The sequence below is a fragment of the Botryllus schlosseri genome, chromosome 8 (genome assembly GCF_051294905.1).
Source record: "Botryllus schlosseri isolate E-star chromosome 8, Bs_hap1, whole genome shotgun sequence".
Classification (NCBI taxonomy): domain Eukaryota; kingdom Metazoa; phylum Chordata; class Ascidiacea; order Stolidobranchia; family Styelidae; genus Botryllus; species Botryllus schlosseri.
The window spans coordinates 14,239,992-14,261,789 of record NC_137243.1 but is presented as its reverse complement, the minus strand read 5'-3'; the positions used below and the strand labels follow the sequence as shown (position 1 = coordinate 14,261,789).

Below are 21,798 nucleotides of genomic sequence, written 5' to 3'. Positions count from 1 at the left end.
TACTTATGAAGAAACTATATATTTCCAAGTGTATGCATCAGTTCCATTGCGACCATCTGAGAAATTAAATGACTTCTTCACCCACTTCAAAAACTACAACATCGGATTCTCCATATCATTGCCAAGGCCGCAATGGGACCTGGATGTGCAACGGATAAATCGTTGCTCACAAGATTTGGTGTTCTCGACATAGAATATGTGCGGAAGCTAGAATTCGCCAAGTTTATTTATTAGTTCATTGGGGTCACTGTTCCACATATTTCAACGACTACTTCACCTCGGAATCAAAAGCGCACAAGTAAGGCACACGCGTGTCCTCGAAGAACAACTACCATATGATCAGGATGGAATACAAGAAAACGGATTGCTCTATCAAGTAGGCTCATATGTCGGACCTGTAATGTGAAACAGTATCTCGCCGGCTATCCGACAGTCGTCGAGCATGTCCAGTTGTCCACATTCAAAATCGCAATACAAGCAATTTCTACTGAATTATTAGGCTAGGCTACTAGTCGATCCTCAAGATTACAGGACCTCGATCAAATATATCGCCAATCGACACATGCGTCATTCATTTTCGTCACTGATAGTTATATATTACCCTTTATCGTCGCTGTGGAATTAAGGTGTCTCGATGTCCATGTTGCACATTCTGAGAAAATTAACCTTACGAAAAGTTTTCATTTTTATTCGGCCCTGGTCAACTTTCAAACAGTGTTTCAAACATAAACATGACCAACTAATGGCCGATGACATTTAAAATTTTTTACAAAAATTTGACTTTGTCTATACAAATTTGAAAAGTGGATCTCAAAATTTTAAAAATGGGCCTAAGCTACTCTGACCACCGCAACGCTATTTAATTCCTTCCAGTGTAGTGTACACGTGCATGCCTCTTATTTACATCGGCTAGGCCCGATGTTGGTATCCGATTTCCAAGACTACTCCAAGTTGTTTCTCCCCATTCCTATCTTTCCATTCTATCGCAATCTTGTGGTGCTGTGAAATGATAAAACTATCAATAAACTGATACTGATACCTCGGAATCAAAAGCGCACAGTTACAAAACGGGCACGTCCTCGTCGTTCAACAGTCATATCTTTGGCAAGAACTACAAAAAACACCGCTCTATCAAGTATACCGAAGCGAAAATGTGGAACAGCATTTCGACGGATATTTGACAGTCGATGAGCATGTCCAAACTGTTCATTTTCCACATTAGCGTCGAAATACAAGCAGATTCTACTGAATAAGTACTAGTCGGTGCTCGAGATTATCGGACCACGATCCATATCGACCCCCCTTCCTACAATTGCCTCCTCAGTTTTATCGCTTGCCCTTTTATGATATCTTGGCTAACTCTTCCTTTAGTGTACAGGCCTCATCTTTACATCGCCTATAGGCCCTGGTGGGTGTCTGATTTCAAATACTACTCCATGTCGTTTCGACATCCTCCTATATCTTTTCATGGTATCGCAATTTTGTAGTGTATTGAAATGATAAATTGTTAACAATAAACGCAAACTCAACTCAAATGCGCGCCCACTTCAGATATACGTCGAGACTCTCGCAATGTACAGTACGTAGATCGTACGTTCACAAATATTAGCTTATATTGGCGGATGCCTTGATTACATCGTTCATTCGCAAATATTAGCCTGTATTCGCGGAGGCCTGGGACAGGGCGCAATGATTCGAGTATTCAAATGTTTGCCAATGACAGAATTGGTGGCCTATGCCTGGTCAGATTCAAACTATATAATTTCATTGAATACTTTGCAATCCACGTAGAAGTGGTAAAACTTCATATTTCAAAAGTTGGTGAAGACTGTTGGTCGAACATTTCAATTTTCAGTGACAAGTCACAACGCTCTAATGAGCAACTTGCAGCGTCAGTAGCTAATCTTCGTGGGATGACAAACACCCGACCGGACAACTCACATCCCAGAGAAGTGAGCATCATTCCCTCGCGATCTCATAAACAATGACGTCGCATGCCTTTAGATCAGGGGCGAATAACCCGTGGCCCGAGAGGTTTTGAAGCCGCGCGGTAATTTTCGAAACTAGTTAGCTGATGAATTGCCGACGTAATTTATTGCGTGTGAACTTGTACGGTCAACCAAAGCTTTGGTTAGCCTTAACGTGAAATATAGGGTGTTCATCAATAAAAAAGCAACAGCTTCGACGCAGAAGGATCGACAGCCATGAAAGTTTGACCGAAATGATCGACGCGAGTAGACCCAAAACTGTTCAGGCGATGTATACTCCGTTTCTGATACAACTCCGTATTGCTTTTCGCCCGACTACGGGCTTTATAATACGGAGGAGGACGCAATTCATAAGATTATCTGAAATGGAGCACTGGAGTAAACAAAAGTTAAGATCCGCTTCTGCGAAGCAAAACTATTATTTGCATCCCACGAGGCGGTCTAATTCTTATGTGTGGAAACTCTGTACTGAACAGCACGAATCCAGCTGTCTGTACCGTCCGAAGGGCTCAGTTCCCGGCTTTTGACAGGCCATGGGAGCGTATCTACGACTGCTTTTCACAACTACTTACTTGCTTAATTGAGTAGATTTTAGCTTCGCTACTTCAACTTCTACTTGGGTATAGCTATCTTGAATACTTTGACCACCTCTGGCTGTATGTATGGAAGTGTCTTTTTTCGCGACGTTGTGTGATTGCAGGCGAATCTTACAGTGATGACCGTAGAGTGTCTTACAGATTAACTAACGGAAATGCTGAATATTTCAATCAAACTTTTTTGACACGTCAAAGAAAATTTTTGAAATCAGGTTACTGCATTTTAGTTTAATACTGAATTTCAATCCATGATGACAGCGCCATGCAAACGAGTGATCCGAAGTTGAAATGGCAATAATTAGGGGTGGTGTGAACGTGAGGTTCACGTTCGCGTTCTGTGTGTGAACTTCAGAAATTTACTGGTTCACGTTCACAAACGAACCTTGGTAGGTTCTGCACTGTTAACCTTTTCATATATTACAATTGTCCACGTCATTATATCATTGTCAGCTGAAATTCTTAGCATTTCAACTGCGGGCCACTCTATGCATGGTGCTGGTACTCTGGCAGCATAAATGAATCAACACTAAAAGAGCATGTATCTTGACCAATGTTCCCTCTAATTTTTGACGAGTCTGCCTACACTCACCAACTCACTGCGCAGACCCTTGGACGACAGTGCGTAACGACTAAAAGAAAAGAAAGGTCATCAGTTCGGAAGTTTTGTGTGCAACTTAGATTTTCTGTGAGCAAAGACCGTCTCAGCACTGCGCGTTTGCGCACATGCGCAGCTTAGAGGGAACATTGATCTTGACCATCTCAAAGACTTTACTTGATTGGTTACAAAAGTTTGCTCGAAATATCTAGTTTACCGCGTGTAAATATCTAGTGACTCCTTGCTGTGAGCTTGACCAGCAATCACATAATATTAAGAGCGAAATACGCAACAGTATAGTCAGAGAAGGATGCTTATTCAACCAATCAGTGAAATTCATATGAAGCATACATCGTTGTCTTGTCAAAATGTAGCAGGCATACGGGGACCATCTTGATTTGATGTGTTTATTGTATGATAAAAAAATTTAGTGTGATTGGGGTGTTGGCTACTCCTGTATAACTTGTTAATGCGATAATGTCGGTAGCAAGTACAGATACTCTTTTTACACTCTGCTCAATAACAATGTAGCAATACTCCGGTCTGGCCTAGGCCTGGGGCGCGGCAAGACGGCTACATTGCCTCTTCCACTCAAGTGCCTCACCCCAACTCAAGACCCGCATTTTCCGTGCCACTGTCGAGCAGGTTCTTCTTTACGGAATAGAAGCACTCACGCTGACAGAAAAGCTGGCTAAGACACTCAACGCCAACTACGATGCACTCCTCCGCTACGCACTCGGCATCCACCACCCGGAGCACATATCCACCAATGCTCTGCGCAAACTCACAAAAACAGTCCCATGCCGTTTGCTGGCTGCTGAACGACGCTTACGCTTAATCGGTCATCTAGTGCGGCATCAAGACGATCAACCAGCCGCCGCCATCATCAACCACATTCCGACAGAGCCATGGCGCAGAGGTGGCTGGAATAGAACCACATGGCGCTCAACAATAGAGACCGAGCTAGCGCAACGCGGGCTATCGCTCGAAGACGCCCACGACCGCCCACGCTGGAGGCGCTTGATAAGGGCCCAAAACTGATATCTTGATGTTCCTTTGTTTCCTGTTTTCTTTTGCCCTTTTATTTAATTGAAAGCCGATATATATATATATATATAGACCGTTAAAGCGTAGGCTTATATTCCCTTGCAAGTCTACGTCGAAATTGTTGGCAAAGCGACGGAAGATATTGATTTTATGGGATTGTTATATCATTTGATTGCTCCAGTTGATATATTGGGCGACGTTTAAAAAGTCAGTATTATGCTTTTCAGCGTTGTGGCATAATGTGGCCGAGTCGTCGCTAAGTATCGTGTTGTACATTAACATATCACTTCAATGAAATGCAGGGTTAGAATTAGCCAAATGACCCCACGTGACGTCATGAGGTTCACATTCGCGTTCACACAGAACCTTTCAAAAAGGTTCGCGTTCACACGAGCCTGAACCTTTCTGAGGTCCACACCATCCCCAGCAATAATTTCAACCAAAGATAATGGAATGACTTTAAAAGCTTCACAGTGTGTAGACTGTAGAACCTACCAAGGTTTCCGAACCCAATCCTCCAAATTCTAATCTAATTTCTGACATATTTGAATGCTATGGTGTTAATACTAATCTAATTTCTTGTTTTCCTGTATCGTGCGAAATGAGCCAAGCTTGGTGTGGGTACATTTGCTCTTCCCATGCCTGTGAGAATAAACTATGGTTTGGTGAGATGTAAACTGAACATAATTCAATTTCGAAGTTTTCGCGATTCCAGTGATTCTAATTCTAATCTAATTTTCGAAAAACGGTTGGTATAATTTCAATTCCTATCTAATTTGCACAAGCTTGAAATTTACAAATCATCCAACGATAGTTTTGACAACTACGGTCATTTTTTAGGACGATGCTCTATATTTTGATGCCTGAACTTGCAACTTATATCAAGGGCTGCTACGGGTGCGGGACTGCCTATACCAGTGCTTTTCAACCTTTCATTTAGCTCCATTCTCTCTTTTTATGGAAAATAGATTTCATTCTCACAAACTCACCGAAAGTGTTATACAAAAAGAAGATGAAGATACTTACAAAATTTTAAGCTATCAAGTGTCTCATTACAAAGGCGTCTCTTTTCCCTGGTTTTGATTTCAACTATATTTCACTAAAACCCTTCTCGGCGGAAAAAGTTGTTCTGTTTTGTACAAGAACGTCTACTAGCGCTTGGATGGGCTGGTCTGAAAAACTGTACTGCAGTCCCATGCAAAACACAGCGTATTTTCGCGATGGTGTGGTATTGTGATGTGCGTCATGTGCACCATTGCACAAAGTAGTGCATGGCGGTGGCCTTTGTTCGTGGTCGAGAGAAGCGTGAGCGCTGGCCGCTGGGGGAGTGTGGACGTGCTCTGTCAGTTGTGGTTGTTGTTTTCTACTTTTGAATAAATACATCTTTAATTACAGAGGGAAAATGCTTGCTGGCAGAAACCGATTTTGAGAAATGTCACAAAGGTCCCAGAGACTCCAGTTTCTCGAAAGGGTGAAAAACCCACATGTTTGGGTATTTTGTTGAGACTTTTGCTTGATGTCTTGAAAAATAAGGTAAAAACGACCAAGTAGAGTAGGCACATTAGCGCTCGCTACCATATGATACGTTGCTCCAACCAGAAAAAAACAGTCGGATAAATCTCGTCATGAATTCAAACAAAAGGCCGGCAGATTCTCATGATCTCGCCGGCTATCCGACAGTCGTCGAGCATGTCCGCATTCAAGTCAAAATACAAGCAATTCCTTCTAAATCAATACTAGCCAGTCTTCAGGATTACCGGACCACGACCTAACATCGACCTCGCCCTCCGCCACATGCCCCCTCATTTTGTCGCTTGAGTCTTATATTCTCGGCATTACTTTTATTTCAGTGTACACTGTGCAGTGTGCATGCCTCTTATTTACTTCGCATAGGCTAAGGTGGGTGTCTGATCTTAATGGCTACTCCAAGTTGTTTCGACACCTTCTTATCTTTTCATTGCATCGCAGTCTTGTGATGTTTTTGAAACGATGAAAATATTAATAAACCTGATTGATTGATCAAGCCATATTTTCTGCGTGTCTCGCTTATTGGCTGTACTGCCAAACACAGTGAGCTTAGATTTGTAAAAATTATCGCAGGAATGTTTGCAATAAACTCAACAAATATTACATCCATGTGAACAAAGGCACCGTGTCGACCCAAAGTTATACCCTTTGCGGCCATAACCCTTGAAGGGGTGAAATTTGCGTTACAATAACCTGCAAATGTGAGTCTGTAACGATGGTTTCTACCAGGGATATCTAGAACTTCGCGATGGGACACGAAGCGCGTGACGTCATCGTCAGTGACCCGAAGCTGGCCGACGCTTATACGCGCTCAGCTGTCAGACGAGAAGGAAGTGCTTGTTCTTTGTATGATTTCCGCGATCGGTGTGTTCTTTTGTCGCTTTTGTTTACATGTGATCAGGTCTATTCATACACAGTCAGCCGTCTGGTTCTATACCAATACCGAGAAAACCATTACCGAGAATGGCCATTACCGAGAATGCCATTACCGAGAATGGACATTACCGAGAACGAACATTACCGAGAATGGTCATTACCGAGAATGGACACCACCGAGAATGGACATTACCGAGAATGGCCAATGTCAAGAATAAGAATATAGCTTACTGGGACTGTCGTTTCCGAGAAATTTATACCTGAGCATCGATACCGAATAAAGCAACGCCGTGATGCACTCACACAACCTGAGCATATGCATAACATGCCTGCATTGCATATATTGCATTCTCGGTAATGTCCATTCTCGGTGGTGTCCATTCTCTGTGGTGTCCATTCTCGGTAATGTCCATTCTCGGTGGTGTCCATTCTCGGTAATGGTTTTCTCGGTATTGTCCGGACACCCAGCCGTCTTAGGTGAAGGAGATGCCTGCAAGTTGTAGAATTTCTGCGATTTTGGTGTAGCTTTGTGAGTTGCATAGGTGCATGTACCATTTATACTACAAGTATAGGTTTGTGTTGTGAAGTTAATAGGTATAATATTCGTGTCATGTTAGATCAGCTATCACCAGGGAAGTCTTATATGGTGCTGATAATGTTCATTGCCACATTTTCTTGCAGCACTATAATGTAAATGCTACAGTATAAAAATGGGTTTTAAATGTTGCGTTCCGGGATGCAGATCTGGTTACACAAAGACAAAAGATGAATCAGAAGGCAGCAGCAGCACTGTTGTTTCATTCTATAGCTTTCCAAGTGATCCTATCATGCGGAAAAAGTGGATTATAGCAATCCCAAGAAAAAAGTTTGGCCGCTTCATGTTCACAAAGAGTTTGCCGGCTTCACTTTTCGGATGATGATTTCGAACATTTTTCATGTGACAAGCAGTCTAGGCGCATCAATTGTCGGGGTTGTGTAAAACTATCTAGATTACGCCTGAGATCTACTGCTGTTCCTCATATTTTCCCAACATTGCCCAATTATCTAACAACCTCAAATCCGAGACCTCGAAGCAGCAACTGCTGCTCATCTGCTCGTCTCTCCAATGAAAACGCCCGCATAGCAGAATGCAATGATAAGTTTATTCAACAAGAATGTGTGGTTGATCTTCACTCTTTGAAGGAGAAGTTCCAGAATGAGCATCTCCCTGCAGGATATGTCTTTTCTGCTGATGATGAGACGTTACAGTTCAGTTCCATCTTATAACTTCGGAAAAAGATATTCATCATACACCTGTGCTGACAGCCTCTGTGATAGTAACGAAGGACATGAAGATTCATTCATTCATTAAGGGTGTCCCTGTTCAGCCTTCCAATTATGAGGACTTGTTGAATGCAAGTTACGTTCAGAAGACATCCGAATTGAGCAACGTTCTTGCTAGATGCAAGTCATTATCCAATGGTGACAATAATTTCAACCGCATGGAATTGGCCATATCTCTATTGGAGGAGTACCTGACTGCGTCGTCTGCAAAATCTGAAGATTTCAACCCAATGCTGATCAAATTTGTTATTGAGCAATTGTCACTCTGTCAAGTTACCCCTACTTCACGGAGATACTCTACAAACCTTCTAACCACTGCTTTCATGTGGAAATTTACCAGTCCAGCTCTCTATAAACAACTGCTGAACGTTTTCGCTTTGCCTTCAGTGCGCCACCTGCGTAGACTATGTGAAGATATGACAGTGACGCCAGGCAAACTTGATATGAGTTATTTGAAGGAAAGGACTAAATCTTTATCCGAACAAGAAAAAATTGTCACCTTAATGATAGATGAGGTTTACACAGCACAGCGCGTGGAATATACAAGTGGTTCTTTCATTGGTTTAACGGAAAGTGGGAATACCGCCAAGACGGTTCTAACATTCATGGTGCAATCACTTTTCGGGAAGTACAAGGATGTGGTTTGTCTCATTCGGGTTGACAAACTTGACACCAAGACGCTGCGAACATGGTTTGATATAGTAATGGAAACGATCAACGATATGCTACTGGTGATAGCAATATCAACGGACAATCATGTCTGTAACCGGAAATTGTGCATGGATCTCTGTAATGGAGAACTTTGTCACAGCATCGAACATCCTCATCGACCAGGAAAAAAATTATTCCTGATTTTTGATTTTACTCACAATTTCAAAAACATCTTTAACCATTTTGTGAATAAGAAGCAGATGCATCCCCCTATTAAAGGCAATGAGGATATATTTGATGGGCCATGCCATGCAAAGTTCCTCCATATCAAAAACCTCTATGCTCTGGAAGAAGGCAAGACATTGAAAGTTGCACATCAGCTCAAAAAAGTATCTCTTGACCCCAGCAGCATTGCTCGAACTTCGCCCCAGCACGCTTTGAGCGTGTTTAGCGAATCAACGGTACTGGGACTAAAACACTTCGCAGAGGATGGACATCCAGAATTTAAGGAAACTTCATCCTCACCATTTGGAATATCATGTCTGTTAAAAGCCCAACTAAAGGTAAGTTACATTATACATGTTTCTCGCTGTAAGTTGACTTCAAACTAATGCAACAAAATATTCGTTTCAGCCCTGCGGAAGAGGAATTCATTTTTTACGCCACTGCGCATGGGTGAAGATCATCCCGGTGTTAACTATTTAAGAAGAGCCATAGACATTTTCAAGGATTGGCAAAAATCGGGCCGTGCTGGTCTCAGCAATGAAACATTCATGGCCTGTATTCAGACAATGGGGGCTGTGCTATCGTTGACGGAGTATCTTCAAGCAAACCACAATGTACAATATTTAATATCCGGAAAAATAATGTCGGACCCGATCGAAGCCCGATTTGGGATGTACCGCCAGAGCAATGGCGGTAATTTCTTCATGTCTGTGAACCAATTGCTGCTGGCGGAAAAGAAAATCCGGTGTCTAAGCCTGTTGCGACAGGACAGACTGTCCGGAGCAATCGCCAGCTATGAACCGGGCGAGGAAGATGCATCAGCAAACCGCGAAGATTTCCAGTGGCTTGCTGACTTTATGCAAACTGCTGACACGGATGATGTTGACGATACTGATGCATCTGTTGTATTCTACGTTAGTGGGTACATTGGTCGCTCAATTTTTCGCCGTAGGAATTGTGATGACTGCAAAGGCATGCTTATATCCGGTATTAATAATGCTCCAGATCTTCAGGGCGGCATTCCTGAGAAATATAAAACAATATTTCTCATGTCAAATCGTGGAGGACTTGCTGAACCGACTGAAATTTGCTATGCTATTACATTATTGGCTGTGCAGTATTTCTCAGCTGTTTCAGCAGATGAAGATACATTAAAAAAGCTGATGTGTTGTATGAATCAGCGCAATGTTTTCTTAGATGCAATGCGTCATGTTGTGTATTCTTGTTCTGTTCGTTGTCGCCTAGTGGAAGTCGAATGTAAATCTAGTCATTCGAACTTCAATCTTATTGTGCATAGTGCTTTCAATTGTTTTGCAAAGAATCACCTCAAGCGTTTGAATAGCAAACCGATGCTTGAGGAGGCACCAAAGAAAAATTTTCGCAAGATCCGTAAACTGACCTCAAAGGCTTCTGCTAAATGCTAGGCCAGTGTTCGATTTCCCATTTTGACGTCACCATCACAACTGTGACATCCTGGTCATCATTTTTTATGTTGTTTCCTAATAAACATGAACAAAACACATGTCCTGGATGTTTTCTCAGTACTTTTTCTAGGTACATGGTTGCATCGACATCGGCCTGCTATCGGTCGCCCCTTAAAACCGTGTCCCATCCCATCCCTGGTTTCTACTACTATCCGCGTGCTTCGCGATAATCGATCTGTTATTACTAGGGCAAGTTTTTGCAACTTTTTTTTACAGCTTCCAGCAGCTTCCTCAATACTCGTACGATATGTAGAATGCTGTTTTACGCTGTTTGAAGGAATCTTATAGTCAAAAATAAATGCAACTTTCCACGGATTTAACTGCAACAAAAACTTGCCCTAGTTATTACGAAAAGAAAGCAGAAAGTCAATTTGACATTTCTTCAGCCTGTCGCCGGCTCAGACGGGCTGATACACTGTATATCTGCCACTACACCAGCTTCCAATCTAGGCTTTTGGCTAGTGCGATAATATTAATTCACTACGGCTTGTCAGAGGCAAAGATATTGTCAAAGCTAAGAATAGTGTGTCGTAATACAAACAAGTTTTTTACAATTGCGTCGCAACTATACTAAAGTGATACTGTCCTTGAATTTCATATTAGGTTCATTTGAATTATTCCACATCAGAAAAAGGAACAATTATTCACGATTTTCACCCGCACTTCTGGATTTTCATTCACACCACCTTCGTCCTTCGCACTGCAAATTTTTTCATTCGCCGAAGTGCGTGCCATCCCACAGGTCAAACGCTCCAATATAATCCAAGACAAAATACCAACTTCACACAACGACAACCCAAAACCAAGTCAATTCACTTGAATCAATTCCCCCTCTATCATCACGCTACATTGTACGCATAGCTGATCTTGCTAATCAGAGATTATATGCTGGTTCCTGTGCTGGATAGTTTGAAAGGTGTCGCGTCGGCTCTTGCTGATATGTATAAATTGCATTCAACGGGCATTGCATTAACAATGTGCTGCAGTTTCGAGTTCGACCGAAGTCTAGTCACGAATACCTTGCTTATCGAGGCTAGCAACGGCTATCCGATCAGCAGCAGCGGACTAGCAAAATGAGTCGTCAACGCAGTCAGCATAATATAGAATATATTCCTACAAATATCGTCGTGATTGTCGAAAACACATGTGTTTATCGAAATAACAAATCGAACATTTGACTCAACGTGAGCCTGAAGGCCAACTATTGCATTAACACCAGCGTTGCGCAAATATATATGGTACAAACACATTCATCTCTTCCAGAGACTTAAAGTTAATACGAACCATCGCGTGCACACACGAAATCTTAAGGGGGGAAGGTACACCTACGCTACGTAAAATTTCAAATTGCTATATTTTCTACAACATACAGTCTGGCGTCTTAAAATTTGGTGTGCGAGTTTAATATACCATACTCCATATTCTATGTAAATTTTGGCTTCTCAAAATAATTCCTTGGGCCCAAATTGGGGGGGAGATTTTCAAATCGGACACTTCCCACGGCGGAAAGTCTGTCTCTTCAAGGAATGCTTATAAACTCCAGATAATGATTGATTAGGTATCCATATACCCCTAAGCACCTGGTAGAATGCTTGGAGTTTCCAATTATGCAGAAAAAAATCACCTGAAAGTGGATTTGACACTATTACGTTACCGAGTTTTCCATTTTTTTTCATAAAATAAATCAAATCATAACTAGCAAACTAAAACTCTGACTCCAACTCAAAATTCTATCATTCTACCAGGTAGAGCACATCTACTTCTGTAATTGAGCCAAGTTTGATCGAGATTGGAGATCATTTGATACCAAAATTTCCTTCCGCAGATAAACCAAACCAGTGAAAATCAAAAAGCTGAGAAAATCAACTTTGAAAATTGAAAATTGTATTTGTGAAAAATTAGAACAGATATGCGAAATGCGATGCTCTCCCAGTAATCAGGCATGTTTGAATTAGGATATAGCCAAATTTGAAGGAGATTGAATGTACATAAATGCATAATAAGTGATATAAAGTATGTCGGGTTTTACAGTTTTTCACTCAAAACTGCTATTCCATATGTGAACATTTTTCAAACCTTGAATTGGACAAGCATAAGATCACAGTTGGATTTAGAACAGTTGAAATGACATATTTGGATCCCTGCGACACTGTCAACATGCACTGCAGTTGTTACTGATTGTACATATCATGGCGACATTACACAGGATTCCCTCAACGATACAATTTTATACCATCAAATTTATAACAAAAATAAGGCATGAAAAATTAGTAGCTGGATGAACGGTACGATAGGGAGAGCCCAGAGCCAAGGATGCAGCATGTTTATGAATAAAATTTCCCTGCACTGTAAGTAGTGTTTCCTTCTCAAACTCTCTTTCACTGCATCAATTTTTTAATTGCCTTCGTTTTCGATCACCAGTTGTGTCAATTTGGGCGTCAGAATTTTTCGGTTCGAATTGCGTTGTCTCTAATTCCTGCAAATCTGACTCTGGGGCTCATTGGAATTCCTACTGCTGCTACCACATCGAAGAGACCTGTTGCACCGGTGTTCCATCTTATCACTGCTAGAGCTACCGCAAATTCCAGGTAGTCTCTTCCAACACAAGTCTCCTCGGAGCATAGGGTGCTATGGAGGCACTCGTTAGCATTCTAGGTTTGCAAGTCCATGCACTGTGAAAGAAGATCAATACTTGCAAGGTCCTTGAAGACGGGTTTGACCGCTTGATACATTTTGGCTCTCAGCAGATACTTGCGGATCGGATCGGTAGCACCTTCAAGTTTAGCCTTCAAGTAAAAGCACCACTTTTCATCACAATTACCGTGCATCGGTTCTTCTGTAGTTGGACTGTTAGGCATTAGTATTGCCTACACTTTAGTCGATGCATTCTGTGCATCTGGTGCACCATTTACGATGGCGTTATGATAATACTGGCTCCACTTTGGTATTGATCTGGTGATGACAATGCTTTTTGCCTTCCTCTTCAACATCATCTCTTTTTGAAGAGGTGAACCAACAAAAAATTTCTTTCTTGTAGCACGACACTCCGATGCTAATCTCTGTAGCAAAGCTGGATATTTTGCCAACAGCCCTTGCCTGTTGAACCACAGTCAGGGCAAGTCACAATACATTGAATGACTGCATCAAAGATGCATGACTTGCTAGGAAAAAGGTTTCCTCAGAATTTCATCAACCACCATCAGACTTCGAAGCAGATAAAAGGTCCAATCTTTTCTCGAATGACTTTTTCGGTTTCTTGGAAACTTTTCTTTTACCATATTATGCCTCCTTCTCTTGCTAAATGCCAACTTTGTTGTTATCTTTGTCCCGCCCATTGTAAAATCACCACTAACTATCAATTTTCTCACAATATTATCTTGGAAAGTATAATAATTCAGAAATTTCCTATCGACAACAGGATAGCTAATGACACATCTTGTGAGTGCTCACAACTGCTTTGGCAGCCAGATAATGTTATGATACTCATGCTTGAGTGATTACAGATATGGCTCTTTGTTACAACTATCTAAATTACAAGGACAGGGCGTTTGGTGACAATTTTGAGCTAGTTAAAAAAATGAGGGGGGGGGGGATTCTCAATTTTTCACGAAAATGAGAGATTTTAAATGGAATTTTAACCTACTTATAGCTTGAAATCATGCAAGATGATTATATGTTATGAAAGTGCCAGTCTCATACTTTGTAATTATGCAATAAAAAAATTATGAAAAATTTTGATGATCTGGGTGTACCTTCCCCCCTTAAGATGATCGGGTACGGTCCCCTGCTTTTTTCTCTTTGGTTGATTACGTTGTCAATACAGGCTCGATAAATCGACGAAAGAATTACGGCAAGAATCTTATTTCCAAAAGACCGTTGTTTTAATGATTAGGCAGCTATTACGCAATACGCATGTAAATTTAACTGTATCATAATAATGAATCATCAAACAATCTCTAGTTATATTTGGAAGCGTATACTCATCGCTGGTATAATACTTATTATACCGCCTTATACCACGATATTCCTACAACCTGTCATTAACTAATCAATTGGTATCAAAGTATTACGATGCATGCAACATGAATGAAGAGTCGGTTCCGAAACCTTTGGATTGATGCATTGTCATGTATATAAGTTTAACAAATCCAGGTAACCATAGTCACGTCAATATGAAAACCGTCACTTTCAATATATTCTCATACCAGTTTGCCGGCAATCTTCAGAAGCATGATAATTTGAGACTATTAGCCTATACACGTATACCAGAACTACTTTGAGCAGAACTAAAACTGAAAAGTGGGCCACAGAATCTGTTCAAGGCAGAAAATGGGAAAATAGTTTGAAAACCGCTCGATTGGACACTTCGCAATTTTCAATTCGTTTGATCTTGCACACGCCAAATTGTAATGTAATGCGCTTGACGCCATTTGTAGTACATACATAAATGTCATCGTACCAAATTTTCAGTTGGCTAAACAAAGCACAGATCACATCATATCAAATTTTCACTACCTTGATTTTCAGTAGCCTACTGCATTGATCTGAGTTTTCATAGTCGACATTGATTACTTCGACAATAAACTCAATATCGTCGTAAAACATCATGTCTGGGTTGCGATCCTGATTGATAAAGACTGCAAACCAGGAATTTGACTTCGCCATCCGACACATTCGATACAACAGCGTGACAAACCCAAACAAAAGATATCTTCGACTTATTGCTTGACAATATTTCTCTTCGTATGCACAGCAGGTTGGATTGTTTGACATCGCTTTCACCAGAGCAGAAAGTGAAAAGTAAAAAGTAAAAAAGTAAAAAAGTATTGGTCGTCCCAGATTATTCTTTTTTCTTTAAATATGAACGATGTTGCGCGTTTTTGTCTGATGTTGTTCATAATTTTGGCAGCAAGATCTGAGGATAAGAGATCTCTGACGTCTCTTCCATAACTTAACAGAAAGGCTCTACCTGGGTCGTTAAGATGAGCCAAGCATCCATGGCAGTCTTTTCCGATACTCAGAAGACGGATGTATCACGCTTATATTCGTCAAATTCAGATATGATTGCAAGTTGAAGGTGGAGTTCGGTGCCGCGCCGAAGTGTCACTTTGGTACCGCCACCTTTTATCGCCGCGTAAGGTGTGTCATCAATGGTCTTAGCAGCGATAATTTCGCGAATGCTATCGGCTGTTTTAGAACTTTCGACTCCGTGTTCCTTTACAGTACCTGCCAATGCGGTAAGTTTCTCCCCTTGTTGAACCGCAAGATTCGTATTGCAATATTCATCGCATGTCAGATTCTGCATCACAAATGACATGCTTGACAAATATTTTTCTTCGTTATCCTCGTGGTTTTCAGAGCAATAACTCAACGTGGAACTTTCCAAGCATTCAGGAACGAAAAGATCTTCGATTAACATGATTCGTTCACCACGAGCACGACCATGAACGCCAATGAACTGAAGATGTAGATAGTCTTTCTGCATTTTCCTCAACACCGCCTTCTGAATAATTGGTGTTTCGTATATTCGTGTGACTATTTCCGCCATTTCATTTTCCGAGTACAAAGAAATGGATGGTGATATCATCAACGCCAATAATATTTGTTAATTTACATAGTTTGAGGTTTGGCCGATCGGAGATGTTGTTTTTACAATATGACTATCCGTCAATTCGTTGCAGTGTGTGGCAACCAATGTATACCAATCTTCATATTCTCTCCAGAATTCTTTATCTGTCCGCTTTGATGAACCAAGCAGATATGCAAGAGCGTCTTCTCTTTCGTCAAATGCTGAGTCAGGAGATTTCCAAGCTAGGTCTAAATTGTCGATTACTTCATCAGGTATCACTATTTCCCCATCTGGTATGCCGAATTTGGAACGGACATTATTTGCTACTACAGTTTTCCCCACCTTTGACCGCAAATAGAGAGTTATTTGTTGATTGAACAGATCTAGGGAATTTCGTGTTATCAGCTTTGGTCTCCAACTGTTTGGAGAGTTCACTAATTGTAAGCTGCCAACAGTGGAAGAAACATCGTCTATAAAAGAGTCTTTCGCGAATAGTGGCCACATGTCATCCACATACTCTCGGCATATATCTTGATCATCGGAATCTAGGAAGCGTGCGGAAGGAATAAACAATGCACTGAGGACGGGTTGCTCGATGTGACCTGAGGCAGAATGACTATACACAGAAACGGCTAACTGGATGGAATTGGTCGCAAATCCATACGCTTGATCTCGCGGATGTGTCTTATGAAATGGTACGAAATTCCTGTCCAATTTTTTGCAATGATCCCCTATGGAGGTCGCTCGAATGTGAACGCCGACCCGTTTACAATCAGGATGATCCGCGCAAGGAATCCTTGAAAATGCAAGAACAATTCTCATCTGATTACGAGATTCGTCCACAAAAGTGAAGCCATGCCTCAAATCTTCTTCGACCCAGTAATGCAAGTTTCGTCAATAGCCTGACTTTCGTGAAGAAATGCGCATATCTTCCCGTAGTTCATACTGGCTCCACGGTTAATTGCGGATGATTACTGCATAATAACCAAGTTTCCTGCCTTCGCATTTTTCAAGTACCAATATTCGCAACGTGGCATCAAATATGTTTTGTTTACACCCTTCCCATCAATCACCTCCACTTCATAACCCCCATAATACGATTCTATAACGGAACAAACCTTTGCCACGTGAAAAGATTGTTCGCACCTGCGATCAGTATCGTGCGATCTTCTACACCAAAAGTCAAACCGGCAGTCACTGTAAGTGTGAAACTCCCAATAACCGCCATTCCCTTAATGAATTCGTCCGAGTTCAGCAGTCGACGGTTTTGTACCTAGTTTGAGTATTTTCGAAATTCTTGCAAAGCAACAGCCAGTCTCGCGATTCACATTGTCGGATATTTGGAGTTCAACGGTGTCTCCCATTGCAGCGCCGGAGTTGAACCAACGACCCCTCGAAACATAGAATTTCTCGTAAGACTGGTTTGTAGAGCGATTCATTTGGAACGTGACAATTCCGGACGTATCCTCAATCATTGTAATGACGGTACCCTCTGCTACACGTACTTGACAAGTTGAAATGTTATGCGATAGCTTGCAGTTATTTCCGTCCATGCATTCATGAAAAGCTTCATATACCAAGCATCCGGTAGTGTTCGAGTCTGTTTCCGAACCAAATCCGTCCATACTACCGGACACTATCTGATCCACCACGACCACGACCAGCGACAAAGTTGATAGCAAACTGACAGTGATCAAAGCGGCATATTCTCAGAATGAAGTGTAAGAATGGCATGAAGCGATGTCTGCTGTCACTGAATTTCAAGAGCAATAAACGCGCGCTGCACAGTGCACACCCATTCAACAGACTGCGACTATGCTCACTATAGAGATCAATATCTCTATACTGCGACACTCCAGGGACTGCGTTACAAAACAACAACCGCACTACAGATCAACAACACCGTCACGATACGGGAAAAGCGAACAATCGCAATCAGAAAACCTCCAACTGTGAGTAAACTACATGTACTAAACATTGAACGAAATAAGGCAGCGGCCATGCAGCCTATAACGCATGTGAATCGAGTCCACAGTAAGACGTGTAGGGACTAGGCCTACCTCACCCCGGTATACGTAGGGTTACCATACATCCTCTTTTAAGAGGATTCGTCCTCTCTTGACTTTTTTGAAAGTGTCCTCGGAGGACGCCCTTTTGTCCTCTTTTTTGAGATTTTGTCCTCTTTTTTGAGAATTTAGGTCAAATTTATAGCAAAATGCAACTGATATGCCGTAAATCAGCACCGAAGTCAACCGATCACAAAGTGGGAAAAATTCACCAATTTTTGAGAATTCTTCTCCGGTTTTACAAGTCTCAAATTTCTGAAAAAGTGTCCTCTTTTTAGATTTCCAAAATATGGTAACCCTAATTGAATGGCATAAGAGTAGCGAATTATTACATATGTACTGTATAATTCGAATTTCAATCTAATTTGGAAATGCTAAAAATCGTCTAGTTTTCTAAGTCTGCTTACAGTGGCGGCTCGTGACAATATCGGGTGGTGGGGCAAGGGCTGCAAGCGACTTTTTATCAAGATGACGTCACAATAGCGTTTTCCAACGTAAACAAGTAACTTAATGATGGTACGGTAACATGAATTTCCCAGCAACAGTGATTTTAACGTATGTGCCACGAGAGGTCGGCTGGTGAGCTGTGACTTGAAGTGTGGTAACTGCGTAAACGGCGTACAGAACAAAGATTCAACACGGTTCATGTTCGCATTAGACCTGACTAATTATCTGCAGAAATGGAAATGACTATAACTCGAGAGATAGCGTAAGCCTAATTGGAAAGGTCAACGAATTCGGACAGATACGCAATTGTTATCTCATAGATTGGGCCTGTCCTATTGAATCCAAAACATCATTCTAAAGAACTAAGAATAGCAGCCTCGGAAATTTGGTCTCGGTAGTCGGTACAGCATAAGAGATTTTGGCCTTGAAACTGGAGACTGTAACACGACACATACGTTTTTATTACTGTCTTATAGGTCTGCTGCGAAATCACCTTTGGAAAATATATTACCGAATAAATACGTGGATGAAAGCTTGGTACACTTTTACATGACATTATCGAGAAGTGGCCTCATGGCCCTTTTCGGTATGGTACACTGTCAAAATTAATGCGAACAGACCAACACCGAATTTTGCGTAAAATTTACTGAGGAATAGGCTGATCAAGTGACGAGGGGTTGTACGCAAATGGCTTGAAGGCCACAATTTCACGGTGAAATTGACATTGGAGAATATACGATCAAAGTAAATATTTGAATGCAAACTGAGAATGATATCATCATCTCACTTAACGTTACCGCAGATACACCGGCTTTTGCGTGAAATCCGCAATGTGTTGTAGGCTAAAGTGTCAGATCGGAGCACATCTTTACCATACTCGACCTTGATAACGAAATTACTGCCCTAATCATTGAGTGTCAACCTTGAGACTTGACACAGCGTTCGATACTAAAATCAAGACATACCGTGCAAAAGCTTATGACGGATCTAGGTAAGGAGCATCGTTAAAATCAATAGAGACCAATACCGGCTTTGCGTATAATCTGTTAGCGATAAATGACGAGTCAGCTCTCACTCGAATTAGGATACGAAATTACCACTAACACAGTTCAGTGACAAACTTAAAACTTGGTACAGCGTTCGATACTAACATTAAGACTTACCGTGCCAAATGTCATAACCGATCTCAGTATTGAACATCGTCAAAACCAATGGATACCAATACCGGCTTTTGAGTAAAATCTGTTTGCGATACATGACGGATCAGCACACACTCAACTTCGGAAACGGAATTACTACCCTAAACTCTAAGTAGAAACCCTGAAACTTGGGGCAGTGTTAAATACCACCATCACGACATGACATAACAAGTTTCAAGAGTTTTCATGGTGTTAAACCCCATTAAAATCGACCTATACCAGCAAAGGTCGACTAAACGCATATGACGGTAACAGAGTTTAGCTATAGATACGATTGTTACATCACACCTTAAGGGCACAGAGCTATCGTGCCCCGGTTGCTCGGTAATTTTATGAATAGGAGAGAGTAAATCACCGTTTCTTTATTGGGCGCGGCTTTGAGAGAATAGATAGTGAAAGCTTGTTATGAGCGCTACCGGGGCAAGCCCCGGCCAAAGAATATAGAAGGACAAGAAGTGCGAGGTCATTGTTGCGTCATGCGATTGTTGCGCAGCGGCATCCATTTTGGTCCTCAAAAACCAAAACAAACAACCTGAAGCTATATGCGTGCGGCTGTAGTTTTCGGCGCTGTTAACAGTGATATTTATGGAATTATGCTGGATTGCTTGTATATTTCACGACGAAACCAAGGTCAGTTAATATTCTTTCGTTGTCTACACGCTGTTCTTATTTCAAATATACCAGTACTACCGTATAGAGCAAGTATTTTGTGCTGCACCAAATTGCGTATCTCGCAATGCTTTATATTGATTTCCAGCGGATGAAGAGAAGGCGGATATGGAAGATGAATTGCCAGCGGGATAAATACACGCCAACACAGGGTGTTCGACTTTGATTACTTGACCTAACCTATAACCTGTCATATCGACCTCGTCTACCGACATATGCTGCATTAATTTTTGTCGCTTATTCCTCTTATGTTATCCTTTCTTAGATCCAGTGTGCATGACTCTTATTTACATGCTGTAGGCCAAGGTAGTTGTCTGATTAACAGATTACTCCAAGTCGTTTCGGCACCCTTACGTCTTTTCATTATATTCTATCGTAATCTGGTGGTGTACTGATTCGATAAAAAGTTTAATAAAGTGTAATGATGATATATCCGAATGTTGTGATCATAGGCGAATGCATACAGATACAGTTTATGATCGTTTTTAATCAGGGTAGTTGAAAGTAAACTCTGATACGACGAAAAGAATGCAGAAGGTGATAGGAAGTTTTTTTAACGATAGGATCAGATCGACGGTGGGAAACGGGAAGGACAGACAGTTGGCCTGTGGGTACAAATAGAGCGACGATCGACACAATTATGCCATCAACGAAAACCAGGTTTTCACCTGGAAACCTTGTAGAACCACAGTATAGAGATTTTCAGTCTTCGATCTTTAATAGTTATAACCGATCTTTTGATATGAATACCGTTTTATCGAGCGTTGTGTGAACTGGTGATATTATAGGCTACGTTAATTAGCCGCTGGAATCCGGTACATTTGGTCCTGGATTTGATTGCAAAGATGTTGACATCTGACAAGCTAGCTTTCATGACAGGAACTACATTGTGTTCCTGGATGTAGGTGTCCCAAAGGTGATGAATTCGACTTCGGATTAAATTCGATCGTTTGGTAGCCTACGTCAACTAAGACAGCCGACTTAACTTTTCATCTCAGTGATGACTTCTTTCATAAACTGTGACATGGCCCCACCCCCGTATTTCAAGGCCTGTAGATGATATGATGCTGAGCGAGGTATAGGATAATGAGATTTACTTGGTTTAGTACTGCAACTAGAGAAAAACTACTCAAGCACTTCGCAAAAGTAGGAAGGGCTTAGCTACCCAGTACCTCTTCATGTAGGGCGTAGGCCTATATAAACAGCCTTACTTTTTAAATTATGTATATTCTCGGCTTAGTGTTCGTTTCAAATACTTAGTAAGGTTATAAATTGAACATTAATACTGGGACTTTACGAATAAACTGGTGGAAATCATTCAAAAAGTCAATTTTAGGAGAACCGACGAGAGCGTCTATAGGCAAATCAACGATCGATCGCTGCAGCTTCAGGACCAAAATGGCGGACGCCCTACGTAACAATCAAATGACGACACAATGACCTCGCACTTCTTGTCCTTCTACATTCTTTGGCCCCGGCTAGGCATTCGCAAAGCGAAAACACAGAAGAGAATTCGATTTTCGCAGAGACTTCGCT

At 41.4% G+C, this 21,798-nt stretch overlaps 1 protein-coding gene and 1 long non-coding RNA gene across 2 annotated transcripts in view; both read left to right on the top strand.

Annotated features, from left to right (window-relative positions):
- Positions 1-9,123: 9,123 nt before the first annotated feature.
- LOC145444298 (uncharacterized) lies at positions 9,124-10,252 on the top strand. The gene is made up of 3 exons (XM_080322243.1): positions 9,124-9,166; positions 9,237-9,742; positions 10,148-10,252. Exons 1-3 carry the CDS (start codon positions 9,142-9,144, stop codon positions 10,250-10,252), a joined length of 636 nt encoding a protein of 211 aa, XP_080178369.1. The 5' UTR covers positions 9,124-9,141.
- Positions 10,253-18,576: 8,324 nt separating this feature from the next.
- Positions 18,577-21,798, top strand: part of LOC145444270 (uncharacterized) — a 244,724-nt gene continuing 241,502 nt past the window's right edge. The window contains exon 1 of the long non-coding RNA XR_013916644.1: positions 18,577-19,430. This is a non-coding gene — a long non-coding RNA (uncharacterized LOC145444270). The remainder of the gene's footprint in view (positions 19,431-21,798) is intronic.